The 14,046-nt window shown below is 36.7% G+C and overlaps 1 protein-coding gene across 2 annotated transcripts in view; it reads left to right on the top strand.

Annotated features, from left to right (window-relative positions):
• The window catches only part of EPB41L5 (erythrocyte membrane protein band 4.1 like 5), a gene marked incomplete at both ends in the record, with an annotated part of 134,240 nt that overhangs the window by 10,591 nt on the left and 109,603 nt on the right, over positions 1 to 14,046 (top strand). For both annotated transcript variants that reach the window (XM_080688965.1, XM_080688966.1), the window contains 4 exons: positions 7,436 to 7,478; positions 9,519 to 9,597; positions 10,736 to 10,780; positions 10,939 to 10,991. In XM_080688965.1, coding sequence (XP_080545091.1) covers positions 7,436 to 7,478; positions 9,519 to 9,597; positions 10,736 to 10,780; positions 10,939 to 10,991 — 220 coding nt within the window. The remainder of the gene's footprint in view (positions 1 to 7,435; positions 7,479 to 9,518; positions 9,598 to 10,735; positions 10,781 to 10,938; positions 10,992 to 14,046) is intronic.

Genomic DNA, 14,046 nt, shown 5'->3' with positions numbered 1-14,046 from the left:
ATATTTTATTTATATAAACACAGATATATTAGATAGGGTCTGTTTTGTTTTATTTTTTGTGGTACTGGGGAGTGGAACCCAGGGGCTTTCTACCTCTGGGCTACACCCCCAGCCGTATTTTATATTTTATTTGGAAACAGGATCTAAGTTGCTGAGAGCCTTACTAAGTAACTGAGGCTGGATTCAAACCTGTGCGATCCTCTTGTCTCAGCCTCCCAAGTGTGGGATTACAAGCGTGCGCTACCATTGCCCATCTTAGGGTCTACTTTATATATATCAGCATACTATATTCAGCAGCTGGTCATAAAATTATAAAAAATGCATTATGATCAGCTATAGTTTATTTTTAGAATGCAAAGATGATGCAGTATCAGTTGATATAATTTAAAATGTGGGATATATCTTGGCCATTATTTCCTACCCTCACTATTATACTTTCTAGCTCTTTTTTTTTTTTTTTTTTGGTGGTACTGGGGTTCCTGGAAGCCCTTCTTCCTCTGGGCTACACTCCCAGACCTATTTTTATACTTTTTATACTGGTTTAAGGGTCTCTTAAACCAGCGTGGCTGGCTTTGAACCCTCACAATCCTCCTGTCTCCTCCCCCCAAGCGCAGGGATTACAAGAGTGTGCCACCACACCTGGCTTTTTCTAGCTCTTTTGATGCTTGCTTTTGACAATGCAGTATGAGTTGATGTGATGTTTTTTAACTCTGCACAGCATAATCCTTCTTTTGCGTTGTCATTACTTTATCATATAGTTGAGTGGAATTACATAAAAAAAAAAGACAAACAATCTGGGAGTGGTGGTGCACGCGTGTAATCCCAGCATTCAGGAAGCTGAGGTTGGAGGATCATGGTTCACATACAGCCTCAGTTACTTAGCGAGGCCCTTCACAATTCAGTGAGACTCTGTTTCAAAAATAAAAAGACTAAAAAATAGTGCTGGGGATGTACCTCGGAGGTACAATGCCCCTGAGTTCAATCCCCAGTATCGCAAAAAAAAAAAAAAAAAAAAAATTGAAATGAATCTTTACCATGCAGAAAGTAAAATAGTAATTTGATTAACTGAAGCTTTTGGTGTTTCATTTAAAGATAATACACATATTAGATCCAAAAGGGCTGGAATACATTTAATTGTATATTAGAGCATGGGTATATATTGTATAGTGCACAGCTGGCTTTCCTCCATAGCAAATCAGTGAGCTGAGAGAACAGGCAATTCTTGTTTTTCTAGTTTTAGAATTCAGGTATTCCAGGTACTGTACATATAATCTGAGATGTCAGTTTGGCTTTATGATTCTCTTTTGAGGTCAGATACTCTAATCTAACTCTAGAGTTTTCATCATGTGTTGTGGTGTTTTTGTTTTTGTTTTTGAGCTGGTGGCCTATTAAGCTCCTAGTTTAAGAATGCCTTGGATAAATAGACCTAGAGGATTTTGTCCTATACAGAACCAACTTGTCTTTTGATCTGTACAGATAGAGGCAAGCATTGGAAGGTGTGCCCATCTTTGAGGAGTAGTGGGTACTTGGTAAACAAATGGTCCTACAGGCAGACAGCACCTGTGGTGGACAGACCTTGTGGTTGGTTAGTGACTTCTTTTTCTACAATGAATTTGATATCTTTAGGTTAATACAGAATAATATAAATAATATAATAATATAATATAAATGCCTGCAATTACCACTACTACTTAATTTTATAATAGAAGTACCAACAAGTACAGTTTTGGAAACAAAAGTTACATTGGTTTGAAAGGAGGTAAAATTATTACTGTTATCAGATGAATGAATTTGTATACTGGAATTCAGCTGAGAACTTAGCACAAACAGTAGAATATTTGAGTATATTGTAATACACACATTTGCTAAAACAGGAGGAACTGCAAGAAGTTGGAAGTTAATACTGTAAGTAGGGCCGGGCGTGGTGGTGCACGCTTGTAATCCCCGCGCTTGGGAGGCAGAGACAGGAGGATCGCGCAGGTTTGAAGCCAGCCATGCGTGCTGGCTTAGGAGACCCTGTTTCCAAAATAAAAATGTAAAAATAGGTCTAGGAGCGTAGCCCGGAGGTAGAAGGGCTTCCAGGAACCCCAGTACCACCAAAAAAAATAAAAATAAAAAAATTAATAATAATAATACTGTAAGTAGGTTCATGTTATGAGTGGTAATTAAAAATAAGTAAACTAAGTGTAAAAATGACCTGTAAATCCTAGTGAGATACTATACAATATTGGTAGCTTACTCTCTTTTTATAAAATATCTCCAAAATAGATTATGCGTCCTATATCTGGAGAGTGAACCTACCTAATTATCTACATAAATCCATTATAAGTCTTACTTTCTTTCTAATCTTGAAAGAAGTATAATGACATTATGAGAATGGCATAGTAGGAAATACATTGTACTGGCTGACCCAGGTTTTCTTTTTGGAATGGCATACAACAGATTGTTAACCTCCCCCAAAGTAATTATTTAGGAAAGATTTATAATGGAATCCAGACCAAATTGAAGTTATTTCAGTTAGATTATGGTAATACAAGATACTTGTTTTCTTTTTTTTTTTTTTTTTTTTGTGGTACTGGCGATGGAACCCCAGGGGCATTATACATTTGAGCTACACCCCCCAGCCCTATTTTTTAGTCTTTTTATTTATTTGTTTGTTTATTTAGTTTTGCAAAAGCAGGGGATGAAACCCAGAGGTATTCGACCTCCGAGCTACACTCCCTGCCCTATTTATTTTTTTATTTTGAAACAGGGTCTCACTAAGTTACAGAGGGCCTCACTAAGTAGCTTCAGCTCAGCTACCTAGTGATTCGTGAACCGCGATCCTCCAGTCTCAGTCTCCCCAATGCTGGGATTACACAACTAGTCTTTTTATTTTTTGAAACAGGGTCTCACTGCGTTGCAAAGGGCCTCGATAAGTAGCTGAGGCTGTTCATGAACTGCGATCCTCTGGTCTCAGCCTCCTGAATGCTGGGATTATAAGTGTGCACCAACATGCCCAGCTTGCTCTTCTGTTTTCTTACTACAAATTTTTAACATTTTCTACAGTTATTTAAAATGTTGAAAAAAAATTTTTTTTTGTGGTACTGGGAATGGAACCCAGGGGCATTCTACCTCCAGCCCTATTTTTTCTTTATTTTGAAATAGAGTTGAGCCTCACTAAGTATCTGAGGCTGGTTGTTAATCTGTGATGCTCCTGTCTCAGTCTCCCAAGTACTGGGATTACAAGCATGCACCACCATGCTGGGCTTAAAATTTGTTTTAAAATTATTCTTTGATTCAGAGCATAAGTTCTAATTCACAAAAGAATAAGAACTTTTTCTTTTTTTTTTGCGGAGACAGTTGTTTTAAGAGATAGTTAACATTTCTGTGATTTGAAGCTGTTTGCCCTTTGACTAAGGGTAGTGGGACATTTCTTTAGGGAGATGTGAAGGTGTTTTGAAGAGCTATTTATAAGCCGGGCATGGTGGCTCGCGCTTGTAATCCCCATGCTTGGGAGGCGGAGACAGGAGGATAGCGCAGGTTCAAAGCTGTGCTGGCTTAAGAGACCCTGTTTCCAAAAATAAAAAAAGTATAAAATAGGTCTGGGAGTGTAGCCTGGAGGTAGAAGGGCTTCCAGGAACCCCAGTACCACCAAAAAAAAAAAAAAAAAAAAAGCGCTATTAATAGTTTGATTGGAGGGCCTAGGATGAGAGTGTGTATATGTTGATGTCTGGGAAGTTTTGGTTTAGTAATTTTGTTATATTTATGATTGTTATTCATAATTTAAAGCACACAAGTCAACAATTGTTCTTTGATGCTCAGCTCAATAGGATGGAAAGAAATATGGCTTTTTGCATTCTTTGACATCTAAGTTTATCAACTAAACTTTAAAAATAGGAAATTGGAAGGCAGTTTGTTTCCTTAAATGAAGTATAGGGAGGAAAATACCTCATTAGTTTCACACCAAGCACCCAAAAATCTGTATCTGCATACTCTCACTTTTAACTTTCTTCGTAATTTAAACTCAACTTCTAAAGGCAAGTAAGGAAAATATTGTCAGTGCCCATCTCAGCTCCGAATTTTCCAGTCCCTGGTCTTGGAATGTGGAGGAGATGAAAGAAAACAGATTTGAGAATATGCAAACATGAACTCAGACCTTTTCCAGAACATCACCCAGAATTCCCCCAGTTCCTAAATCTTTTCAAATTGTTTGATGCTTTATCCATGTTCTAGCTCATCTTAAGGTAGTGCAGATACTAGAAGCTGTTATATGCAGGTAGAAAAGTAACTAAACTGACTGTTTGGAAGGTACCTTTAATCCTTTTTATCACTGGGATGATTTTATGTTTAATATGCTTCTTGGTAGGATAATAGGGATGAATTAGTAGAAAAGTGTATTATGAGACTAGTCATAAATAGTTCTGATCAGGGTGAAACTTAAATCTTATAAATAACTAAGGAAGATTTTATATTATGTCAGTGTTCTTATATTCCTCAAAATTTATTCTATCAAATATATATTTAGCCTGATGGTTTTCAATGCATTGTTAATGTTCTCCACTCTTTATGAACATACGTACATTTAAAAATTAAATAAACTCTGGAATAAATCAGGAGAAATCAATATCTTGGGGGGTGCATGTGGTGGGGGGACAGAGGCTGTGGGGATACTGTTGGCTGTATATCTAATGTTGCCAAAATTATGCCATGTGCATAGATTACTGACAAAATAATAAAGGGGTCTGTGGTTATTGTATTAAAGTGCTATTATACAGTAAGTGGAAAATAAAGAGAAACACAAAGAAAAATCATCAGCAATCTCAGTGACCTAGAGATATCTCTGACACTTTTTTATATAGTGTCTTAGCCTGAAAGAAAATTAATACTTATATATGCATATTTGTTTTGATAAAACAATTTGTTTTATAACATGCCTTTTAAAATTTTAGCAATATATTTTCTCAACAGTCTTCCAGATCCCAAGTATTTGACTTTATTCTTTTAATTGCTGTATGTTGCTCTATCATATTTATATCCTTTATTTTAACCAGATCATCATTGTTGAGTATATAGATTGTTTTAGCTTTCTCTAATGTAATTTCTTATAGGTAGGATGATTTCTTAGTGTAGGATTGCTGGGTCAAAAAACAGTTAATTTTGAGTCATTAGGTGCTGTCTGATCACATTGCTTCCTGGAACAGTTGTGTTTATTTGTACTCATTATGGTGTATGAAGAGTTTAACCATTGCTACATCAGATAGTGACCAGCCATGGACTTGTTTTCTTCATTGCAAGATAAGGGATAGAGCCTAAAGATAGAACAACTCCCAGGTTCGCGGGTCTGGGGAGAAAGTGTTCTGGGCATGAAAATTGGTTTTATCTCATACCTGGTATGTAATTGGCATTAATTAGTCTGTACTGTTTTATTTTGGGACAATTAAGTTTGGGATTTTGGAAATTGCTTTCTTGGCAGGGACTGTTGGCTTTCCTAGGCTGAAGCCTTTTCTATAATAGATTGGATTATGTTCTATTAATGTGGAAGGATGTTTAAAACTGAACATTTACTAGATTGAAATATGAAAGTAGATGTCCAACTGAATTTATTAAAAGATTGGAGAGCCAGGCATGGTGGCACACATTTGTAATCCCAGCGTTTGGGAGGCTGAGACAGGAGGATCGCAGTTTGTGGACAGCCTCAGCTACTCAATGAGTTGCTCTTTGCAACTCAATGAGACCCTGTTTCAAAATAAAGAATAAAAAAATAGGGCTAGGGGTATAGCTTGGAGGTAGAATGCCCTTGGGTTCCATCCATCCCCAGCACCGCAAAAAAAAAAAAAAAAAAAAAAAAAAAAAGAAAGAAAGAAAGAAAGAAAGAAAGAAAGAAAGAAAAAGAAAAAAGAAAAGATTGGACAGCAAAATAGCCTGTACTCTTGGAATCCAGAGAATACATTGCACAGTATTTATGTGTCTTTTGAAATGTTCACTGGTCATTGTATTTTAGGTGGAAAGGCACTTTGCTGGCACCCTGGTAGTTCTGTTAATTTCACCTTTGGATCTTGGGAGAGAGTTGAGTGAAGGGAAGAGGCTATGCAAATAATTGACAAGGAAAGCAAACAGTTACAACACTATTAACAATGGAGCTTTGTTTATGCTTTGCCTGTCTGGATTTCTGAAACTGGACTCCTTGGCTCCAGACTAGTTACTTAGCATAAGAATACTTTTGCTGAGGGTACTTGGAATTGAAAGCATGTTGAAGAGAACTCAGTGTTGTGTATCTTAGATGAGTGTATCCTGTCTCTGGTTAGGGAATGTTGGTATAAAGGAATAATAATAGTGGAAGAACCTAGAACTGGTCGTTAGGTCTGTTTGTGCCTTGGAAAGCCTGTCACTCTTCGGATCAGAAAGCTGCTAGTCACACTGTTAACATTTCTCTATTTATTTAATTTAATTTAATTTTTATTATTTATTTTCAGTACTGGGGATAGAACCCAGGGGCATTGTACCTCCAAGTTACACCTCCAGCCCTATTTTTTAAGTATTTTTAATTTTTGAAACAGGGTCCCACTGAGTTGTGAAGGGCATCACTAAGTAGCTGAGGCTGGCGGTGAACTACGATCCTCAGGTCTCCAGCTTCCGAATGCTGGGATTACAAGCATGCACCCAGCCTTTTATTTTATTTTATTTTTTTGTGGTGTTGGGGATTGAACTCAGGGACAGTATACTTCTGAGATACATCCCCAGTCCTATTTTATTTTTTATTTGGGAACAGGGTCTCATTAAGTTACTAGTGGCCTCACTAATTGCTGAAGCTTGCTTTTAACCTGTAACCCTCCTGTCTCACCCTCCAGGAACTGGGATTGTAGGTATATGCAGCCATGCCTGCAACATTCATTTGTAAAGCAAAGGAACATTGAGTATTTCATTTAACATCTAGGGCCTTGGTTATCAAAAAAATCTTATTTACCATGCAGGTTCTTTTTCAAATAATATTGCTACTGACTAGTATTTGTTTTGTAAAAATAAATAAAAACATTAAGTGGCATTGTTATTTTATCTAATTATTTGTTAGGATCTACCAGTAAATCTTATATTTTCCATAAGATTGAATCAGGCACTGAAATATACAGGTACTTTTTTTCTATTTTTAAACGAGTCATTTATTTGGGAACAATGAGGAAAACTAAGGCAACGTTTAGACTATCAACCTTGTTCCTGAGAGACCAGGGATGTCTTAAGAAGCCCCTGTTAGCGTTAAGCCTTGTTTGTGTGTGGGGGTAAGCCCACCAGGGTACTGAGGGCTCAGGTATCTACTTCCATATTCACTCACTCACTTTGGCTTTGCCCCTGGGAAACATTTCATTGTGATTATCAGCAAAAACATAAAAAACAACTTGTAATTTAAAAGTTTAAAATTCTATCATCTGCTTTACTGAATTGTTTCTTATGTTTTCAGCATTGGTTGGATGGTACAAAAAGCATCAAAAAGCAAGTAAAAAGTAAGTGTTGGGAAAAATGTAGAAAAGTGATAACTTAATGTATTAGAAACTTTTTTTTTTTTTTTTACACTGGGGGTTGAACCCAAGGGCATTCTATTAAGCCCTATTTTACTTTTTATTTGGAAACAGAATCTAACTCAGTTGCTGAGGCTGTCCTTGAACCTGCTATCCTCCTGTCTCAACCTTCCATGTACTGAGATTACACCATGCCCAGCTAGAAACTGTAAAGACATTAAAAATCACGTTTCCAGTGAATTTCTTTAGCATCTCTGCTTTCTCAAAGCCACTTAATTCTAATATACTGGCCTACTGCCTAAACATAGGCTTGATACTAATCAGGATTCAGGTTTCTTGCAATTTAAAGTTTATAGGAGAAAGCCACATGCAACTTGTATGTGGATTGACTTCCCCCAAACTGCTTAAGTTTTATTTAGTAGTTAATTTTTATTTAGTTATGGAAGTTTTATTTAGTAACAAAGTTTTATTTAGTAATGGAATTTTCTTGTTAGACTTTTTTTTTGACATCTGCCTTGTTCCAGAAAATATTTGGGTCTTTAAGACTGTAATAATTTTTAGTTAAGAATAATGAAATGAGCTGGGTGTGGTGGTGCACACTTGTATTCCCAGCATTTAGGAGGCTGAGACCAGAGGTCGCGGACAGCCTCAACTGCTTAGCGAAGCCCTCTGCAACTTATAGAGACCCTGTTTCAAAATATAGAATAAGCTGGGTGTGGTGGCTCACGCTTGTAATCCCCATGCTTTGGGAGGCAGAGACAGGAGGATCGTGCAGGTTTGAAGCCAGCCACGCTGGCTTAAGAGACCCTGTTTCCAAATAAAAAAGTATAAAAATAGGTCTGGGAGTGTAACTCGGAGGTAGAAGGGTTTCCAGGAACCCCAGTACCACCAAAAAAAAAAAATATATATATATATATATCTTATATATATATTTATTATATATTTTACACATATATACATATATAATAAAAATATGTATAATAAATATATATAATAAAATATATAAATATATATTTATTATATATTTTACATGTATATACATATATATATATAATAAAAATGGGTCAGGGGGTGTAGCTGAGAGGTCGAATGCCCCTGGGTTCCATCCCCAAACCCACACACACACAAAAGAATAATGAAATAAAACAATTCATGTAAAATCCCAGTATTATTTATAGCAGTAGTCAAAAGAAAATACTAGTGTCCAGTCTGTAATCCAGTTTGTGCCCTGCAGTGTTGGAGATTTCATGGTATCTCTGCTCTTCACAAAACAAAGGGATAGAACCACTGAGAATATAGAAGTTAGGGAGCTAACTGGAGTGAATTGCAAGTGCATGGGATGACCTGCCATGAGTAATTATTTACACGGGCATTCCTTAATGCACCCAAGTGCAGGTTTTTATATAGTCAAGACTTGTTCAATGCATCTGGCCCTGAACTGTTGGAATTAGTTTAGAGTTGCTATTCTTAAAGTAACAGATGATTATGATAGTCCTATGTAATGGTTGTTTATATATATTTTTAAAATCTAGTGAGTGATCCTTTTGTGTCAAATTTAAGCCTAGGTTCCACCTGAAATAATACCCAAATAACTTATTATCTTCTGTTGTACTTTAATTAATTAATTTATTATTTTTAAGTGTGTGTGTGTGTGTGTGTGTGTGTGTGTGTGTTGCTGGGATGGAACCCAGGGGCTTTCTACCTTCAGGCTATACTCCCAGAACTATTTTGTATTTTATTTGGAAACAGAGCCTCACTAAGTTGCTGAAGATTGCTTTGAACCTGTGATCCTCCTTCTCAGCCTTCCAAGTAGTGGGATTACAGGCATGTGCTACTATACCCATTTTGTCCCAGCCCTTTTTATTTTGAGACAGGGTGTCATTAAGCAGGCTGGCCTTGAACTTGGAATTTGGTCTTAGCCTTCTGATGAGTAGCTGGGATTACAGGTGTGCACCAGTGCACCCAGCTTAAACATTATTATTAAATGGTTAAACAAAAACTAACACCTTTTTTTTTAAATGACAGTTGGTTCACCTTATTGTCTGCATCTTCGAGTTAAGTTTTATTCCTCCGAACCGAATAATCTTCGTGAAGAGCTAACACGGTAAGACCACTATCTAGAATTGTGTGTGGGGGGGTGTGGTCTAGGAAGCCTGTCTTTAGAATTGTTTCCAGCATATAGACAGATGATGAAATGAATTCCTAGACCATGGTAACAAAGCCTCAAACGGTAGAATTTTATCTAGGATAGTGTTTTTTTTTAAGTGTATGATTGCTTACTAATTTTCAAAATAAAGAGTTGATTCCCTAGCATCCTTTAAAGGTGACTAGTAAGTTCCTTTTTTACGTTTTGTTATCAACTCATGGATTTTAAGCTACATTGATTTATTTTAATACATCATAACATGATGTTCATTGACTTGCAGAATCTTTGGTTACTGGGAATTCATTCACATTGGCTTCTGACTTTTTCTTACATCCATCTGGCTACCCGCCCACCCACATATTCATCCATCCATAACTTGAAACATGCTGAGCAAACGCTCTGCAACAATGTCTCTAGTCCTTTTTATTTTTTTATTTTGAAACCAGATGTGTTAAATTGCCTAGGCTGGCCTGGAATTTGTGATCGTCCTGCTGGGATTATTGGCACGTGCCACCTTGCCTATAGCTCTTGACTTTTCTTTATCCAATAAAATGCCATTGAATGAAAATATTAAGTTCTGATTTGTTTGAATAGGCTTAAACTTTAGGTTATATATACTTCTCTTTATTTTATCCTGCCTCTGATATTTATCTGTTTATTCTATATTGCATTTGTATGGCTCCTTGTATATATAATCCTCATTAAGTGAAAAAGTTGTAGGATGCCTTTGGGCTTCCTCTCAAATGCTCTATTATCCAGAGATGCACCTTTGCCTGTGTCCCATCACATATGAGGTGGATGCGTCATCACAATAAAGGCAAATTCGATCACAGAGCTCATTCCCAACATGCTTTAAACATTTTGTCTTAAATAATGAGCTGTATTCTGTGGCCTGCTATTTCTTGCTGTTATTTGGTGGTCTTGCTCGCTTCCTTTTGATGTTCATTGCCCTTATTTTCTGTGTTGTATTTTCTTTTATATACGTTATTGTGGATAAAATTCTATAATGAAGAATGTTCTCAAATCAGAAGGATAGGATCTATGTTTATAGTAGATTATTCCATTTCATGAAATTTGTGCCTTTTATTTTTCTTAGGTATTTATTTGTTCTTCAATTAAGACAAGATATTCTCAGTGGAAAGTAAGTATTATTTAGAAAATAATTGCATATATTCATGGGTAGTTAAAAAATAACTTTGAAAATCAGTTCATATCTTTGAAGAATGGTCAATATGGAGTATCTTTATCTTAAAATGAAGGTTAGGAAAGAGATTTAACAAATTTGTGTTTTGGTCTCAGATTAGAATGTCCCTTTGATACAGCAGTGCAGTTGGCAGCTTACAATCTGCAAGGTAAGCAATTCTTGTGCTATTAGATGAAGGCCCAATTCTGTGTGTGTGTGTGTGTGTGTGTGTGTGTGTGTGTGTGTATGTAATTAAACAAACAATGCTGTTTTTGTCTAAACTTTTACCAAAGTGTAATAACTCTTTTACTTTTAATAAGTAAATTATTTCTGTAGCTATGATTTGTTTTTTTCAACTCTTATTCTGGAAAAATGATTGCATGAAGAAATTACTGAATGTTTAAAGCTGATAGTCATTTTTGTGAGATTAATGAACAGATCATTCTTCTGTTACATTGGTTAGATACTGCTAATCTTTGTAATTTTCTTCTAAATATTGTAATTATAAAGGAAAGCAGAAATTTTTTATTATCATTTTTTAATTTTTGCACTACTGGGGATGGAACCCAGGGATATTCTACCTCCAAGCTACATCACCAGACCTATTTTTTAAGAAAATATTCTTTATTTTGAAGCAAGGTCTCATTAAGTTGTGGGGAGCCTCACTAAGTTGCTAAGGCTGGCCTCCTGTCTCAGCCTCCCAAGTACTGGGATTACAAGCATGCCCCACCATGCTTGGCCAGAAATTTTAATTCTTTACAAAATCAAATACTTGCTTGAAATACTTGCTTGAAAGCATCTGTAGACATACTAGAATAAATATAGTACTTAATGATGATCAAGACTTTTAGTTCCATGCTTTTTTAGAGGTCCATATTTACCCCCAGTTCTAAGATTAGTAGTATTTATTTGCCATTGTACAGCTAAGATGACTAATTTTTAATTTATGGCAGTCCTATACTTTTGCCTATTTTGTGTTTCCATTTTTAAAGAGAGTATATTTTCCTGTTGGTACAGGAAATGGTGATGAAGAAATTTTTTGTGTTTGGTTCTGGGGTTTATCCAGGGTCATTCTACCTCTGAGCTATACCCCCAACCTTGCTTTTTTATTTTTTATTTTGAAACAGGGTGTCCCTAAGTTGTGGAAGGCCTCACTAAGTAGCTGAGACAGGCTATGAACTTGCAACCCTCCTGTGTCAATCTCCCAAGTACTGGGATTACAAGTGTTCCCTACCAAGCTCGGCTAAGAAATTTCTTTATTTCAAAAAACTGTCCTCTAGCACCAGGCATGGTGGCGCACACTTGTAATCCCAGCATTTGGAAGGTGGAGACCAGAAGATTGTGGTTCGTAGACAGCCTCAGCTACTTAGTGAGGAGGCCCTTCCCAATTCAGTGAGACCCTGCTTAAAAACACAAAACAAAACAACCTAAAAAATAGGGTTTGAGCGTAGCTCGGAGGTACAATGCCTCTGGGTTCCAGCCCCAGTACTGCAAAGATACTGTCCACTAGCGTAATTTTTTTTTTTTTTTTTGCGGTACTGGGGATGGAACCCAGGGGCATTCTACCTCCAAACTTCGTCCCATTCCTATTTTTTTATTCTTTATTTTGAAACAGGGTCTCACTGAGCTGCAAAGGACCTCACTAAGACCTCATTATGTCTGCAAACCCCAATCCTTCTGTCTCAGCCTCCCAAATACTGGGATTACAAGCGTGTGCCACCACACCCGGCTCGCTAATGTAAATTTTTGTCACACTATCCTAGTTTGTCTTCAAATTACAACTAGTTTTTTTTTTAATCTGCATAGTGTTAGTTGGCTACTAGCTCATTGGTATTGCTCAGAAGTGTGGAGTTGTACTTTTTTCATTTTCTTTTGTTTTTTTACTTTTGCAGTGCTAGAGATTAAACCCAGGCCTTGTGCGTGGTAGCTAGGAGCTCTACCACTGAGCTATATCCATCGCCCACTAATATCGTTTTTGAAAGCACACTTATATTTTATTATTCTCTATATGAGATTGTTAATTTTAATAACTAAGGTCTCCTGTGAAGCTATCATTTTCAGTGTTACACCATTTAATTGTTGCTGCATATATTCTGTTCCTCATTGTGCAGGTTTCATGACAACTGAAGTATATGCTTCTTGAAAGGAGGGTTTGAAGATACATTTTTGTGTGTTTTATTGAAAGTTTGACTCATAGTAGTGTTCAGTAGTGTGGACTAGGAACTCAATAGATAATGAGTGATTACCACTATTATTTCTTACATAAAGATATAGTCCTCATGTTTTTTCTCTCGACTGAATTCTTTATCCAAAGTTGCGTGTGTGTGTGGGGGGGGGGTACAGGGTATCAAACCCAGGGATATTCTACCTCCGAGCTATACTCCCAGCCCGGGGTCTCACTAAATTGTGGGGGCAGCAAGGAGGCTCACTGAGTAGCTAAGGCTGGCCACAAATCTGTAATCCTCCTGTCTCAAGTTCTGGGATTACAAGGGTATGCCACCAAGCTTGGCTTATCTAAATATCTTTAAAAAATTAACTTTTTAGTACAATTCAAATATATATATATTCTTTTTTTTTTTTTGGTACTGGTGTTCCTGGAAACCCTTCTATCTCTGGGCTACACTCCCAGACCTATTTTATACTTTTTAAAATTTGGAAACAGGTTCTCTTAAGCCAATACGGCTGGCTTTGAACCTGCGCGATCTTCCCGTCTCTGCCTCCCAAGCACGGGGATTACAAGCGTGCATCACCATGCCCAGCTTAAATATTCTTTTAAAAGAAAAAAAATGCTAGCTGGGCATGGTGACACACGCTTGTAATTTCAGTACTTGGGAGGCTGAAACAGGAGTATCACAGGTTTGTGGCCAACTTCAGCTACTTAGGCCCTCCACAATTTACTGAGATCCTGTTTCAAAATAAAAGACAAAATAAGGCTTGAGGTATAGCTCATTGGTAGAATGCCCCTGGGTTCAATCCCTATTACCAGGAAAACAAAACCAAAAACAGAAAAACAAAAATATATTGCCAGGTCTGGTGGCATAGGTTTATAATTCTAATACTTAGGAGTATTATAAATTTGAAGCCAGCTTTAGCAACTTAGTGATGCCCTGTTTCAAAGTAAGAAATTAGAAAGGGGGGTTCAAAGGTAGAATACTCCTGAATTCAGTCTCTAATATTACATGCTAAAAAAAAAAAAAAAAAGAATGTAAAAAATATAGAAAACC

This window comes from Muscardinus avellanarius (genome assembly GCF_963383645.1).
Source record: "Muscardinus avellanarius genome assembly, chromosome: 2".
Lineage (NCBI taxonomy): Eukaryota > Metazoa > Chordata > Mammalia > Rodentia > Gliridae > Muscardinus > Muscardinus avellanarius.
The sequence above is the reverse complement of the archived record's forward strand: the minus strand, read 5'-3'. Positions and strand labels throughout refer to the sequence as shown.